The sequence below is a fragment of the Strix uralensis genome, chromosome 17 (genome assembly GCF_047716275.1).
Source record: "Strix uralensis isolate ZFMK-TIS-50842 chromosome 17, bStrUra1, whole genome shotgun sequence".
Lineage (NCBI taxonomy): Eukaryota > Metazoa > Chordata > Aves > Strigiformes > Strigidae > Strix > Strix uralensis.
Window position 1 is genome coordinate 15,734,542 of NC_133988.1, and position 14,490 is coordinate 15,749,031.

At 47.0% G+C, this 14,490-nt stretch overlaps 1 protein-coding gene across 1 annotated transcript in view; it reads right to left on the bottom strand.

The window, feature by feature from the left end:
• The window catches only part of BRAP (BRCA1 associated protein), a 15,744-nt gene continuing 1,254 nt past the window's right edge, over positions 1–14,490 (bottom strand). Inside the window, exons 3-12 of the mRNA XM_074887524.1 lie at positions 14,150–14,351; positions 13,147–13,336; positions 11,507–11,620; positions 10,828–10,976; positions 8,637–8,712; positions 7,895–8,033; positions 7,290–7,399; positions 5,562–5,651; positions 3,564–3,667; positions 1–2,321 (exon numbers count right to left, since the gene is read on the bottom strand). Coding sequence (XP_074743625.1) covers positions 1,961–2,321; positions 3,564–3,667; positions 5,562–5,651; positions 7,290–7,399; positions 7,895–8,033; positions 8,637–8,712; positions 10,828–10,976; positions 11,507–11,620; positions 13,147–13,336; positions 14,150–14,351 — 1,535 coding nt within the window. The 3' untranslated portion in view covers positions 1–1,960. The remainder of the gene's footprint in view (positions 2,322–3,563; positions 3,668–5,561; positions 5,652–7,289; positions 7,400–7,894; positions 8,034–8,636; positions 8,713–10,827; positions 10,977–11,506; positions 11,621–13,146; positions 13,337–14,149; positions 14,352–14,490) is intronic.

Consider the following 14,490-nt stretch of genomic DNA (forward strand, 5'->3'; position numbering starts at 1 on the left):
TACTGCACGCTGGTTTAATTTTCAATCACATTTTTTGAAAATGAGTTCCAAGATACAGTACAGCATCTTAGTGTTCTACACAAAGCAAGCTTTCAGCAAAAGGTCAGAGGATCTTAGATGGTGTAAAAATATATCTTAAATAAAATAGTTTCTATAGGAGAGCAAGCCGTGTTGTACATCTCTAGGTCCTTAGAATAATTTACAGAAGGCAGAGGCCTGGTTGTACAATCCACACACTAGAAAAGAGTTAGTGTACATTCATGCTACAAAGTTAGAAAAGGTTGAAGTTCCCGATGGTTGGGGCAGGTCTCCAAACCCAAGCAGTGGATGCTGTGAGTGCACTAACAAGCGCCCTGTATTTCAAAGTGAGGAAGTTCAACACTTCCAGTCCATAAAGTCAGGAAGCCGATTATAACGACTCACCTTCCGAGAGTCAGCCTAGTGATTGTAACTCGTTCCTTTCAACTGGCCAAAAAGAACAACTTCTAGCAATAAAGGACTAGCTGTTTTCTTTCTTTGTTCCAGTTTGGAGCTGGTAAGTCAGAGCTGCATTTTCAGCATTACAGACTAAAATCACAGCTTGTCCCTGCAGTTTGAACGACAGAAAAGGATCCTACTATGGTTTGAAAAGACAACTGTGGGATTCCCCAGCCATTTTTAATCAAGAATTAGCCTTTAAACGCTCGGACTGCTGAGTGCAACACAGCAACCAGGACAGTCGCTTCTCCAACCAGGGTAAAACTCTTCCCACCCCAGAGCATCAAATCTGGTATATATTCTAAGTGAAAACCAACCAACAACAAAAAAAAAAGCCTGACAGATTTGTCCTCAAATTTCCTTTATGGATCTGCACACCTTTGAGGCAAATAACACACAAGTTTTGCCAGCTGAGAGCTTGGCCAGTGCCACATTTCAGAGCAGAACGGGCAGCGCGAAGCGATCCCAGTACCTGGAAACAGCAGCTGCATCTAGCGGCGAGGGCCCTGCGGCTGCAAAGCCTGGGCGCGGCCGCGGCGGAAGAGAGCTCTGAAAACGCTGCCTTAGTCCTTCACCTCACCTCCTGCCGAGGGTGGCAGCACCCCAGCTTTGTGCCAACACCCCCCCAGTGCAGCTCGCGGGGGGAACGCACCCACAGCCCGCTCCAGGGGGTGGGAGCGCTGCGGGAGCGTGCGGCACGTGTCCCAGGCTTCCCCGCGACGGCTCTATTTACTTTCTAGAAATGCCTGTAAAATAACCAGGTTTCCAGAATATAAAACTTTTCACGCTTTCCGCCCCAAAGGCGGCAAGTGCTGGCCTTGCAAAGGCCATCTTTAAAAGTGAAGAAACAGTAGCAAAGTCCCTTAAAGTGTTTAATATCCTAGATTACAAGCCTTTAGGACTCGTTCGGTTTCTTACACCACTACGATGGTTTATTTTCCACACCTCACTCCTCATTCTCAAACTACAGTTCTACTCCTGCGCTGACAGTTCTGCAGCGTCAGGACTGCACGTACTAAAAGGAGATGGATATAATCAAATTTACACTGTTTATTAAATAAAATCATTTCTTAATTGAGAATACTTTTAATCCAGGAGAACTGGAAAAGCCTTACACACTGGGCCTAGCCTACTCTACAGCATCCCCTTAGGGAATGCGATGTTTCACATGTACACACCCACCCACCCCAAAACAGTACACTCTCCAAGAAGAAAGTCAAATGCATGATAGGAGGGGCTCTGAAAAGGTAGGAAGGCAAAATGGTCATTAAGATCTGCCTAAAAATAGCTAAATAGTGCAGCGAAATGCTTTTAAATACCACAGACACCTCCACTGACTGGCAGCCAGGTTTATGAGCAGCTCTGAAGACAATTTCTAGCTGAGCTTTAGTGAACTGGGTGTTCCCAGCCGGAGTCCCGAGTGGTGAGCCTGGCCTACCACCAGCACGGCCAGTTCCAGTACGGGAGCAGGGCATTCTAATTTTCATTTGCCCCTCTTGCCACGGCCTCTCCTGGAAGAAGCTTTGCCTGTGCTCCCCGTGGAGGAGCTGGCAGAAGATGCCACCGCAATGTTGATCTGTCCTTCCTGAATCTCCTGTCGGGTCTCAGCGGGGAGGTGATTGATTTTCTGTTGCGTCTCTAAGTAGAACATGACATCCCGCAACTGCTCCTGGATCTCGGAGATCTGCAGGTCCTTCTGTTCGCAGGTTTCCTTTAACACTCTCTCCTCTTCCTTTAGTTTGTTCTGAAGCAAGGCTTGATTCGCTCGCAAACACTTATTCAGTTCTTGCTCCTCCTTCAGCTCGTTGGAGAGTTTAGCCACTTTGTTATTCAGCTGAGAACACCTTACAAATAGAAGCACAAGTCAGGAAAGCAGCACGCTACACCTAGATCAAACACTACGGCATCCTTTTGATTTCCAATCCTTAGGGCAACTGACCCCCAGCTGTCCCCCAGCCCCACCAAGACCACCTGGAATTTGGTTTTCTGGCAAAAGATGGGCAAGGGGAGGCAATGCAAGAGGACTCTGAAATGCCCCTGAGGATTTTCTACCCGGTTTAAGGCTTGCCAGCACTTGTTTGCCCTCATGGTGTTACCTGCACATGGAATAGGATGTGGTGAAGCCAAATCCCTTCCCGTGTCCCACAAACTGCACGACCTGGGGGGATTCCTCCCCTTGCAAGTTGGGCAACTCCATCTTGTACCAGCTGCCAGCAGGCAGGGTGTGTTGGGGAGCACGGGACTGTAACCTTGAACACGCATCTGCAACTTATTGAATAGGTGCCAAAAAGGGCACAGAGATACTCGGGGTCCTGAGAGCGCTAAGGGCAGTCAGGGACTCCCAGATGCTGGCACCCGCCACACTCTGAGTACAAAGCCTTGAAGATACCACTTCCCTCAGAAGCAAGATGCTCCCCCAAGGCTCTCAGTAGCCTCACATTTCACACTGTGCCTCCTTGCTCCTAAAAACTCAGCGCTTTTGCCCTGAAAGTTTGCTGGCATCATCCACAGGCTCCTTTCCCCTCAGGAAGGCGGGCTACAGGAACCACAGCTCACTAGCCACGGTTGCCTGCTCCAAGCAGGACGGCCGGAGAGGCAGCAGTGCCAGGGGCCTGCTGGGCTAGGAGGGACCAAGCATGCAGTCCCACCTAGGGAGCTGGAACACAGTCTGCACAGTCCCTGTGCTTGACATCTTTCAGCCAGGCACTTCCTAAGCTCTCCACTTCTCTCTGGGCTGGATGAGATGGCTCCGTGGAGCTGCCTTTCTTCTCTTTGGAGGTATCCGCCAATTGCAAAACAGACTGGCGTCTACTTCTGAGCAGGCAGAGGAAGGATTACTGAATGCTAAATATGCAGACCATGTAAAAAGAGCCAAGAGCCCAAAGGCTGTGTTCCACTCAACAGGCACTTTCAATTTGTGAACACCTACAGAAATGAGAGCTTTTTTTAAAATAAGCTGTGTTCTCAGTATACCAGTTTAAATAGCTCAAAACTGCCCAGGAATAGCAAGATTTTTTTTTCCTTTTGGATGTCAGTACGCGGAGTTTTAATGGCTGCATGGAACTAAACCTGGCAGCGGTACCCACTTCCTTTCGACAGACTGCTTTTCTTTGAGCAAGTCATTCAGCCTCTGTTCCAGACTGTCACACTTCTCAATGGTCTCTTTAAATTTGGTCTTCATGTTGTTAATCTGTAAAAACAAACACACAGGCGTTTCAAACAGATCAAAGTCCTCGGCACTTTCATTATGACATTCAATTTTCTGGAGAGGTTTCTAGACTTTGACCACTTACCACGTCCAAGTAAGCGCAAGTTTTGAGTCAAGAAAAGGTTTCATTTCGATGAAGACCCCCTGCATTACACTTTGCAGTACCCCAACAAGGAACCACGTTGCCGTGGAAGCTGCTCACACAGAACAGCAACTCAGGCTGCAGATCTGTGCCAGGCACCCCATTCAAACAAAAGCTGCATCAGATCCTTAATTTCTTATTGACTGCAGTTAAGCATTCATTTAGCCATTCTCTCGGACGTTTTTGTACCTGTCAGCAAACTTAAATTTCCATCTTAAGGCTTTACGATGCCAGGCTTTTGCTCATTTTAAGCTAAACCTCAAATAAATATAGTCAAAGTCTGAAAATTAACATGCTACTTTGCTCAGCACTGACTCAGCAGCTCGCTGTCATAAGGCACTGACCTACTGACACGAATATCTTACTCATGCAAAACGCAAACAGAAACACACGTACGTTGGCTTCCTCTTCCCCTCTGCTTCACAACTCGAGACTCCTACTGCTGAAGAAAAGCAAGCTCTCATTCTCTAGGCACGGCACAGAACGTGTCAAAACCTCCAACATAAGACTTACTTGTTTCTTCTGTATTAGGGTCAAAAGCACTCTTGCCTGTAGTGGAGGCAGGAATTTAAAGGAAAAATGCTTTCCTGGAGGAGCAATCTGGATAAACGTCAGTGTCAGCACACATGGTGCCTTCACTGATGCCAGAGTCGATGCAGAGCAGGTTTTAAGCCTTCCGGCCTTAAACACTGAATGTTTATGCAGCTGATGGTTCATTTGGGGAAGTGGCCTGAGCGCTGATAATGGAACACACTGCGCAGTGGCACGGAGTCAGACAAGACTCACATGGAGCAAGTGCCATGAGTAAAATTGTAAGGATCTTTAAACATGGAACCCCATTTGGGGCATATATCATAGTTGCTTCACTCTGAGGTTGCTTTGTGCATCATGTTTCATGGTCTCGTGCAAGATGATTTTTGCTGTATCTTTTCCTTTTACAGGGCCCACCATAAGGTTTTTGGGACTGTTCTCTAGACCAAGGTCAATGACCACTATTTCAATGGTCATAATTGCTACATTTATGATGCTACTTAACTGCAGATACTAAACGCTTAATTAGAAGTCATGTAGAAAGTTCAGTTCAGGACTCGACCTTAAATCCTGATGCACTTTAAACCTAGTTGAAAGGATCTACACAGAGTGAAAGGCATTAAAATATTCTCACTGGGTTTTTGCCCATGACATTTTGAAGCGGTCCTGCCCACAGGATGCTTTATAGGAGGAGACTCTGAACTTTTCCCAAAGGGTGATGAGGAGAGATGGGGGATCAAAAAGAAAGGGCAAATCAATATGCATTTGGAGCAGAAAGACAGCTTCCCCTTTCTGCAGCCGCGCAAATTAAAGTCATATTGTCTATGCTACACTAACCTTCCCTAGAGATACACATCAACGTGAGACGGATGGCAGCGGCAAGCAGAGATCCTGCAGCAGCACGGACTTGCTTCCACCACTGCTGCAGTTTCCTGAGCAGCCCATTTAAATCAACCTTCCATCTAGGTGGCAATCTACCTACTTCTGCACCACCGAGCAGCAAATTGCTAGATCTGAGCATCGAGATAAGGGATCCATCTTAGAGCCAATTTTCTCAGCTGGTAGTGAAACAGGCTACGCGAGGCCACGTCACGCAACGATCGGGTTGTAGGAGAGACTGAACATCTCCATCTCCCATTTAACTTCACAGCATCCAGGGGCCTGTTTCAGCAGAGTTTCACACGTGCCCAGAGCAGAGCTCACCTCTTCAGCTGTATCCTTTTCTATTCGGACAATCTTGTTTTCCCAATAGATTCGCTGTGATTCCAGCTGGCTCGTTAGCAAATACGAGTACTATAAACACAGAAGATACACACAGAAGGGTCAGCTTTTCCATCAGGATGGCTACGCTGATTAAGAACCCCAAAGGGCTCCAATATACAAATCAATTTAATCAGATGAAATTGAGCATACAGGACATTCTGAACATATGTGCAAACTGCAGATCCAGCAGATGTGTTTCACGAATTTGGTTTCCAAATCAAATCACTTGAAGTCAAGGAAAGCCTTTAGAGCACAACAGCAAGGAGCAAGTAAAAGTTCTGCCAAGCTGTACCCAGGATCATGCCAAAAACTTTTTTGAAGAGGAGAGATTTTTCAATGTAGTAGTAATAAATCTCTACAAGTTTCACACTCCACAGGAAAATGAAGCATCAACCATCCCCATCAAGAGTCTGAGATCCCAAAGGCCGAGCTGCTGCCCATTCCCAGCCCAAAACCCAAGGCAAAAGGGTAAATGCGCATTTCTAGCTTCACAGTAAGAACGTCCCTGGGAAAGCATCCTCAGCTGTGTACAACTATTCACAATTATTGTTCTCCAACATGTCTGGCCCCTTCCAATGTTATTTTGGCATCTGAACAAGGATATATGCCTTACATCCCCTCTTTTCCCTTCTGGTTCTGCAAATGAGTTATGAGAAGGTTGGAAAATGTGATCATTTCTTATTATCAGGCTAATAAGCACCAAATTAGGCATTCACTACAGATTAAACCTGTGGAAAAAGCCTTGAACACTGTCAGTAGTATCTGAGTGCCAAAATACACTGTCAAATTAATTCTCTCTAGAAATATTTAGATCTCATAAGCTTGGTAGAGAGCTCTTACATACTTTAAGCACCAACCTCCCAGAAAAAAGGGGTTAAAACCAGCTGGTTTTGCATCTAAGTATTACTCAGAGAAGTCACGGAAAAGCAACCAAATATTTATTTGAGCAATAAGCTTACAAAGCCTGGTCTCTACGGGCTGCTCCTCCTCAGATACCCTTGTGTCTAATGCGGCTGAAATCATGCTGCAGTATATTTGCTCAGTGGAGCACTAATTTTGAGTTTCCTCTCCTTTACCGTTCTAGTTCGGATAGAAGCAGCAGGCCAACAGGTACCAAAAAAAAAAAAAAAAAAGAAAAAAATCATTATCTGTTCAAGAGAAGGGAGCAGAACAGGGCTGGTGTCAGCCTGTTGGCTTTCTTTGACAGCCAAGGTAAGCACACAGCTATGGATTCCTACATACTCGTTCCATAACTACTCCACCTGACAGCTCCACACACATCCTGGCTCTTAAGCCAAGCCACAGATCCACGAGGAAAGCTCTGGTGAGTCCAGGCATTCAGAACCATTTCTCTCTCCGCTGACCCGAGTGTTTGTAGCAGCGTAACCAGCTAACCTTCAATCTACTGGTGAACACAGGACACAACTGCAGCCAGCTTACGCTTAGCTGCATTGGCTCTGCAGAGCCAAGAAGTTGGGTTTTTTTAGTTTTTTTTTTTTTTAAAAAAAAAGGCAGTAAAAACATCCTGCTTTTGCCTGAAGATGATTGCCTACATGCAGGGAGCAGGTTTGCTGCATAAGCTGATGTAATTTTCCTGTAGTCATATCTGGATTTGAAACACTTCCACACAGCAGCACAATGCAGAGTCCAACAAGCCAAAATATTTACCTCTAATTGTAAGGCATCAATTTTCTCTTCCTGACACATATCTCCCTCGCACTCATACTGAACTATCTTCCCATCAGTTTTACTTGCAACCAGTCGATGGACGTAGTTATCTGAAGAGAGAAAAAAATTCAACCACAGGGAGTTTTAGCTTAAGAACACCCAGGTTGACACCAGTGGAAATACTTTATGCAGCACAATTAACCATGCAGACTGCTGCAACAGCATATTAGCGAGGCAGAAAGCCAACAACAGATGTATTTGTTATTTAGCAGACTTCGCACAGACACCTTACAGGATATTTATTACAGCAGCCCATTCCCATACCTCAGGGCAAATTGATGGAAAGGGAGTAACAAACACATTCCACAGAGACTACGGGACCGCCCCGGTTCATTACAGAATCATGTTCTCCCTCCTCCATCTGCTACAGACCCACAAAAACTGCTATTAGAGAGGAGATGGATGTTCCCAAAAGACAAGGTATTAGTACAGATGCAAACCCCTTAATCTCCAAGCAAACTCTACGGCAAATATTCTTACTAAGGGGTCCCGAAAGCCGTTTTACAAACAAGGTCACCCTACAAAAGGGAAACCAGAGCGTTTACCTCCAGCATAGTCCCAGACTCTGTGGTTGGTCAACTGCATCGCGTAGGTATGCTGGGTCTCCTCAAAGTGTTTGTAAGCGTGTCGACTCACGTACCGGCCACAGCCTATGTGCCCACATATTAAACAGATCCAGAGGTTCTGTCGACAGAAGAAGAAAGCTCTGTACACGCAGCGCTGTCGAGCGGCGTGATCTGCCGCCGATGGCGCGCCGATGCTGTGCACACCCTGTCACTTCCTTAGGAAGCCAACAGCGTTTGCTTCTCCCCCTCCTTCTCTGAAGCTTTGCTCAGCTGGGAAGCTGAAGCCAAGGAGGTACCAGCTCATTACAAGGCTGCAGGTGCTGGGCACACTGACAGATGAGCACAAGCATGGAGGGAAGAATGGCCTTGACTAAGGAACGAGGCACCTCAGCAGGACAAGAGCAAGCTCTGAAGAGCACAGGCTAGAAGGGACCGCCAAGTTCAGTGCCAGTTTACCTGCCTGCTATCATACTCATCACGCACACTCTGATCAGCTTATATGCTAATACTTCTTTCTAAGAAACAAAGATTTGTCAGAACAGGAAATCTGTGAGGTAAGATCCCTTCCCAGTACTGATTCCAACTCAAAAGGAAAGCAGATACACCACTGTCTGGTAAAATCAGCCCAAAAGCAGCCACAGAATTAACCCCAAAAGCAACTAGAGCAGCTGTGCAGTCAGATCTGGTCTAGATCTCAGTCACCATCCACCCACCTACTTACTTCTTGAACTCCACACTCAAAACACTTGTTCTCTTCCACTGGCTCAGGCGTTTGGCAGTACCTGCAGACAGGACACCTGGAGGGCAACAAGGATCATGATTAGACACAAGGAGCTCCATCTTAATATTATGGTAATTAAAAAGAGAGCCAGAGAGCTCAAAGGAAACGCCTGATGCATTGGGACGCTCCCTATGTGCGTACATCTCTCAGTTCACGTTAACCCCACTCAAATTTGCCTCCGTTCCACACAAAGCTACTGTTTTTAACCCAGTAAGTGACAGAAGAACAAAGAACAGTTCTTCCAAAGCCATTTCACAGTCTCAGCTTGGTCTGGTTTTGCTGCAGTTCAAGCGTAGAGAACATCTGCAACCAAGAGCATCAGTGGGGCTGCCAGCAATGTCAGTCTCTGCCAGTGAGCGAAACAGCCACGGCCGAGCTCAAGAAACACCTCCCCACCTCAGCCATAAACAGTGCAAGAAGCAGTTGTATGGAGGTGTTACACATCTCTGAACATTGCTCCTCCAGACTGCTGCCAGCTGATATCTTCAGGTCTCCATCACCTGCAGGCTTTTATGCAGCAGCTACACACTGTTGTGGAAAGATGCTGTAACTACACACTGCTGAGGACAGGCTGAGTAACAGAGGGAGGTACCTACACTTTGCAAACATACCTTAGTATTTAAAACAACCCTAAAGAGATGAGGAGGTGCTTCAATTTCACCCCAACCCAATGGATTCAGCCTCAGCCCTTCCAGGAAGAACATCCCATAACTGTACCCCAAATCAGCAGCAGGCACCCTGCTATCATTTCTTTTGGAACTATACCACTGTGCTGCCGGAAAGACAGAAGACCCAAGAGCCAGAGGGTACCTTTGTCCAGACCCCAAGCCCTAGGAGCTCAGCTAGGGAGAGGGGGAACTGAGGCTGCGCGTGCTGCTCTCAGGACTGTTTATGTATTTTTCATTAGCTGCTGGATAAGCTACAGAAATATTCAAGGGAGGAGACAATTGGATTGCAGTCGGCTTTTTATACAAATTCAGGCACTTACAGCCTCTGTGGCGCCTAAGCAAAGTGGACAGGGATTTTCTTTTATCGTTCTTCTAGACCGGGAACATAAGTTCTACTTAAATTGTATATTAGATATTTAAGTGCTATTTTGGATCTTGCTCCTACACTGGCTAAGCTCCACTGCTTCAAATTTAAACTGGTTTTGATTTATGGAGCAAAGCAGCCCATAAACTTGAATAGCTACAAATCTGATTAATCTTACTGAGGTTCTGTTACTTTGGCTTACAAATGATATACAGAGGGATAAAATTTTCCTTACACTCCTGTCAAGAGAATCGGGCAATCAGGGGTACCAGTGACAGAGAAAAGACGACAGTGAAGACCAGCAGCCTTCTGCTGCACTATCTCTGACCACCTGATGCGCAGTAAAACAGCGTCCAGAAGAATGCAAAATACACACGACTGATAGCACCCAGGGGGCTCTGCAGTCACGAGCTCAGACGCCCTGAAATCCCCATCCACAGGGGTGTGAAAGATGGTAAGAGCAAGAACAGGGAAGGGTCAGCAGCAGCAGAAAGAGCTGCTTTAACGACAGACTCAGGTCCGACCCCCAGCCCTGCCCAGTGCCGCTCCCCTCACTCAGCCCACACCCACCTTGTACATCCTGCTTCCCCTTCCCAATTTCTTGTCCCCGTCCCCTCCTCCCTGTCTCCTTTCTGTCTCACTTTCCCATCCTGTCCCCCTGCACACCTGCATCCTCTAAGTGAGGCAGCAGCACTGCAGGGCTCCCCGAAGGACTCCCAAGCTCCAGCCAGAGGTGCAGATCTGCCTCCAGCGCAGCCTCAGCTACGCCGAGCGCACAAATGACTGAGTGAAACAGGGCTGTGTGTGCATCCAGTGCTGTTTGCCTCAGTATTTTTATCCTACACTATTTTAAAATAATCAGCATTACTCTACGACTCCCTTCCTGCCTTAGCAGTGAGGCCCATGGGAGACACTCTTCAATTAAATTTGGCGGGGAGATTTCTCTCTGAGAGTCCCTTAATGGGAAAAAAAAAAAAAGAGCATTAGAACTTGCAGTAATTCCTGCCCCCACATTCTGATAAGCAGAACCAGTCTTGTCAGCATGAAACCACCACACTCAAAACAGTTTCAGATATGGAAATAAAGAAAAGCCTCTTACGTGGTGTCCTCCCACCGCTGCAGACACTGGCTATGAAAGCTGTGGTTACACAGCGTGGTAAGGATCCCGTTCACGGACTCATCCATCCTCTCCAGGCACACCGTGCACTTCGGGAGCTCCGTCAGATCCATCACAGGCAGGCTGGCCCCCTTCAAAAGACCAAGCAGAGACAAATTGCTCAGCACCCTCCAATCACCATAAATGAAGCAGCCACATAAGAAAAAGTCAAAGTTCTCTCCCATTAGTGCTGGCACTAGGGTGCAAAAACACTACAGAGTAATCCTGTGAGTCTACACAGGGGTTAGAAATTTAGGGGAAAAAAAAAAAAACAACCAACAAACACAACATGATCCACAGCATTCAATAGACCACAGCCAGGATCCTCATCACACCACGGGCTCAGTGCGGTGGCTGCACCTGCAACCAGCCCCGTTCTGTTTTCTGGATTCACTCGATCTATTGCCCGTGGCAGGGTCAGGTCAGAGATGCTGCAGTGGTGAGGCACGAAGCCTGTGAAGTCACCAAACAAACTCTCCCAAGTAGCACTGGAATGGGAAACAGGGTTTGGGTTGAGGCAGGAAAGCAGTTCTTACAGCGTTCTGCCCAGTCCAAATCATCCTGTTCAAATTCTCTGAAGTGCAGGGAACACAAAACAAAAAACAAACCAAAACAAGCTTACATCTTCTGATTTGAAGACTTCAGCCCTTTCCACGTACACCAGCTGGCAAACATCCTCCTCTATAGAGTTGAACTGCCGGCCGTTGCACGCCATGTAAAAGCTATCTGCATCAGCCTGTGCACAAAACCAAGGAAACCAGTTAAAAAGAGAAAACTCGCAGCTGATACAACCCAGGAAGAGGAGGAGAAATCGGCTGTACCCTCTCTTCTCCCCTCCACCAAGCCCCGTAACACCAGAGGAGATATTTCAGCTCCTGCCAGCAGGCACTGCATTTTGGCACTGGGTTTAGCGGTACCACTTGAAGACAACAAGTGAAGTTCACGGCAACGACAGCTACTCTGACATTCGAGCGTTCGGCAGGAATAACGGATTTCCCTTCAGCATCCGATTTGCCCTTTGTCAGCAATTTCAGTGCATTTGCAAAGCAAATTTGGTCTCTGCAAAAATTTAAGAGGGCCACGTTGCAGGACACTGATACTCGTGTCAGGGAAAGAAACAGCAATTTAACTGTGGGAAAGAATCCATTTCATGGTCACAATTCAGGCACGCTCTGAACCGTGCCCGAGAGGCACTTGCAAAGAGGCAGAACCAAAACAAAACCTGTCAAATACATCACCCACTTTCACTCAGTAACCTCCCCAAACCCTTTCTCTTGTAAAAGATCGCACCAGATTGAGGCAAATTAGCTGAAGGCCATATTCCCATATTCCTGCTCACTCCAGCCAGAAGCATTAAGGCCCTTTGACATTTGCTTTTGCTACCTGCAGACACAGTCATTAGGGGTCACTGGGGAACAGGCCTTCAGGGAATTTCCTAAGAAACAGGAATTTCTGGGTGGATCGAGTCCAAGTTTACGGATTTGCTGCAAGGCTGTTTAGCACTAGGTATTTGCCCGTGTAATTTGATACAGCGAAGTACAAAATGCACCTTTGCAACTACTGCAAAGAGCACAAAACGCACACCAATACTACATCTGTGCCACAGGCATGGGAAATACCTCACGCAGCATTCACAGCTGGGGGGAACCTCTCCCCGAACCCCAAAATAAGTCATTTGCAGTTGGGAGAAGAGAAGGTACAAGTCCACATGGGAATTGGCAGGGGAAAAGCTTAAAGCTACATAGTTCAGGAGGACCTGTAAGCAGCAAACTCTGTTATCTGGTTATCAGTTCACACCCTAGGCTCCCAGTTTTGGGGGTGACTGTCCTTTTCCCACTGTACTGGCAGTGGCTGTGAAACCACCCAGCTCCTCAGAAAAGCAGAATAAGCCTTTCCTAAAATTCAAACGAAGCCCCACTGGCCGGGTCCTTTCTGTTCAGCATAGTACAATGCACTGCTCTCTTTTTTAATATGCTTTGAGACAGCAGAGAACTGTGTATCCTTACTATTTTTTTTAAATATCCTGCCAACAAGAAATAGGATAGCTAGAACGTGGCAGACACTTGCCTCCAGGTCAAGGTGTGGGACTAACCCTAGTCAGCAGCCCCAGGAAAGCCCTGGGCAACAGGACAGGACTGTTTCTCCCAAGGTGAAGCACAATCTTGGCTAACAGCTGGCCAGCGAAGCCCGACAGCGCTCCCAAACAGCGGTTCTATACGACAGCGCAGTCCCTTCTACAGCAAAGGGACTTCCAGCTCTTACCTGAGAGCTAAACTTTATCAGCACCATGTACTGGTTTGGAGTGGAATCTCGGATGATTTTCATGTGCTCGATTACTTCGTAGAAGGAGGCCACAAACTTCATCAGGTCATGGCTGGTCATGGTGGCAGGGACCGTGAGGATACACAGCATGGCGCTGCGCCTCACGTCTTCTTTCAAAGAGGTCATCTTGCTGATGAGACAACAGTGACACAACTTCATCTCAGTTCAGAGAGAACAAAGGTACAGCTGGACATATCGCATTTCCAACAACTGCAGTTACTACAATAATTTTGTTGTCGAGCTTAATCCTCTTTTGTATATTTGTAGATATTAAGAAAGAGAAGCAAGGGGCTGTGGTAAGAGTCCAACGTATCCACGTGAAACTATTACTCTTTAGCAAAGGGTTAAACTGGGCGGCTCCAATAAACAATGATTTTGTCAGGAATAATTTGACATCTGTTTTTCTATAAGAACAGCTGAAGTTGGCAAGCCACGGGTGCTCAGAACTACTCCTAGCACAAGCGAGCAATGTTTGTTACTATTTCAAATGCCCATTTTGTGTCTCCTGATAGCTTTCAGGAAGAGCCGAAATGGAAGTTCTCACACAATTATAGGGGAACAGCATGAAATTGTAATCCCTGAAACATGGGGTGAAACCTCCTGCCTCAGACAGCTCCTCAGGCCTGCTGCCAAGACCCCAGAGATCACAATTTCATTGTGGGATCCCTTGAGAAGCTGCTTTCAGCTGTCATTTTTAAGGAACCCACATTTGTCTACAGCCCCTGGGACAAGCCCTCTCGACCCGGAGCCGCGGGACCGGGGCCAGCCTCAAGCTCTACCATTAACACAAGGACCCGTCTGCCCTCCCGGGTGCAAGTCACCCTTCCTGTTTGTCCCAGCTCAGGAGCCACAGCCCCGGGGTGACAGACTCACCCTTCCGGGTGACAGCATTATTCAGGAGCACTTGTTCCTACTAGAGCTACAATTAGTCAAGCATTCTTACTTTGTTTTGTACAGATGCATAATGCCGTGAACAATTTCAACCGAGGGATTCCCACTGAAGAAGGAAATCTGGTCAGGGAGCTGTTTTGATGGTGAGTCTGGAGCAGCCTCACGCTCTTTACTTTGATCATCATGTTTATTTTTGTCCTCGGCAGATGCAGCCTCTGAAGATTTTCTTCCTTCCATGGCAGCTTTTGTTTCATCTTTTACAAACCAAAAGTTTCCACGTTACAAATGGCGCATCAGAAACCTGCTGCTCCCTAAGCACAGCCTGCACGTACACGACAGCACCCCGAGAAGTCAAATTACAACCCTGGAAAGCAGCAGAATGAGACACCTCTC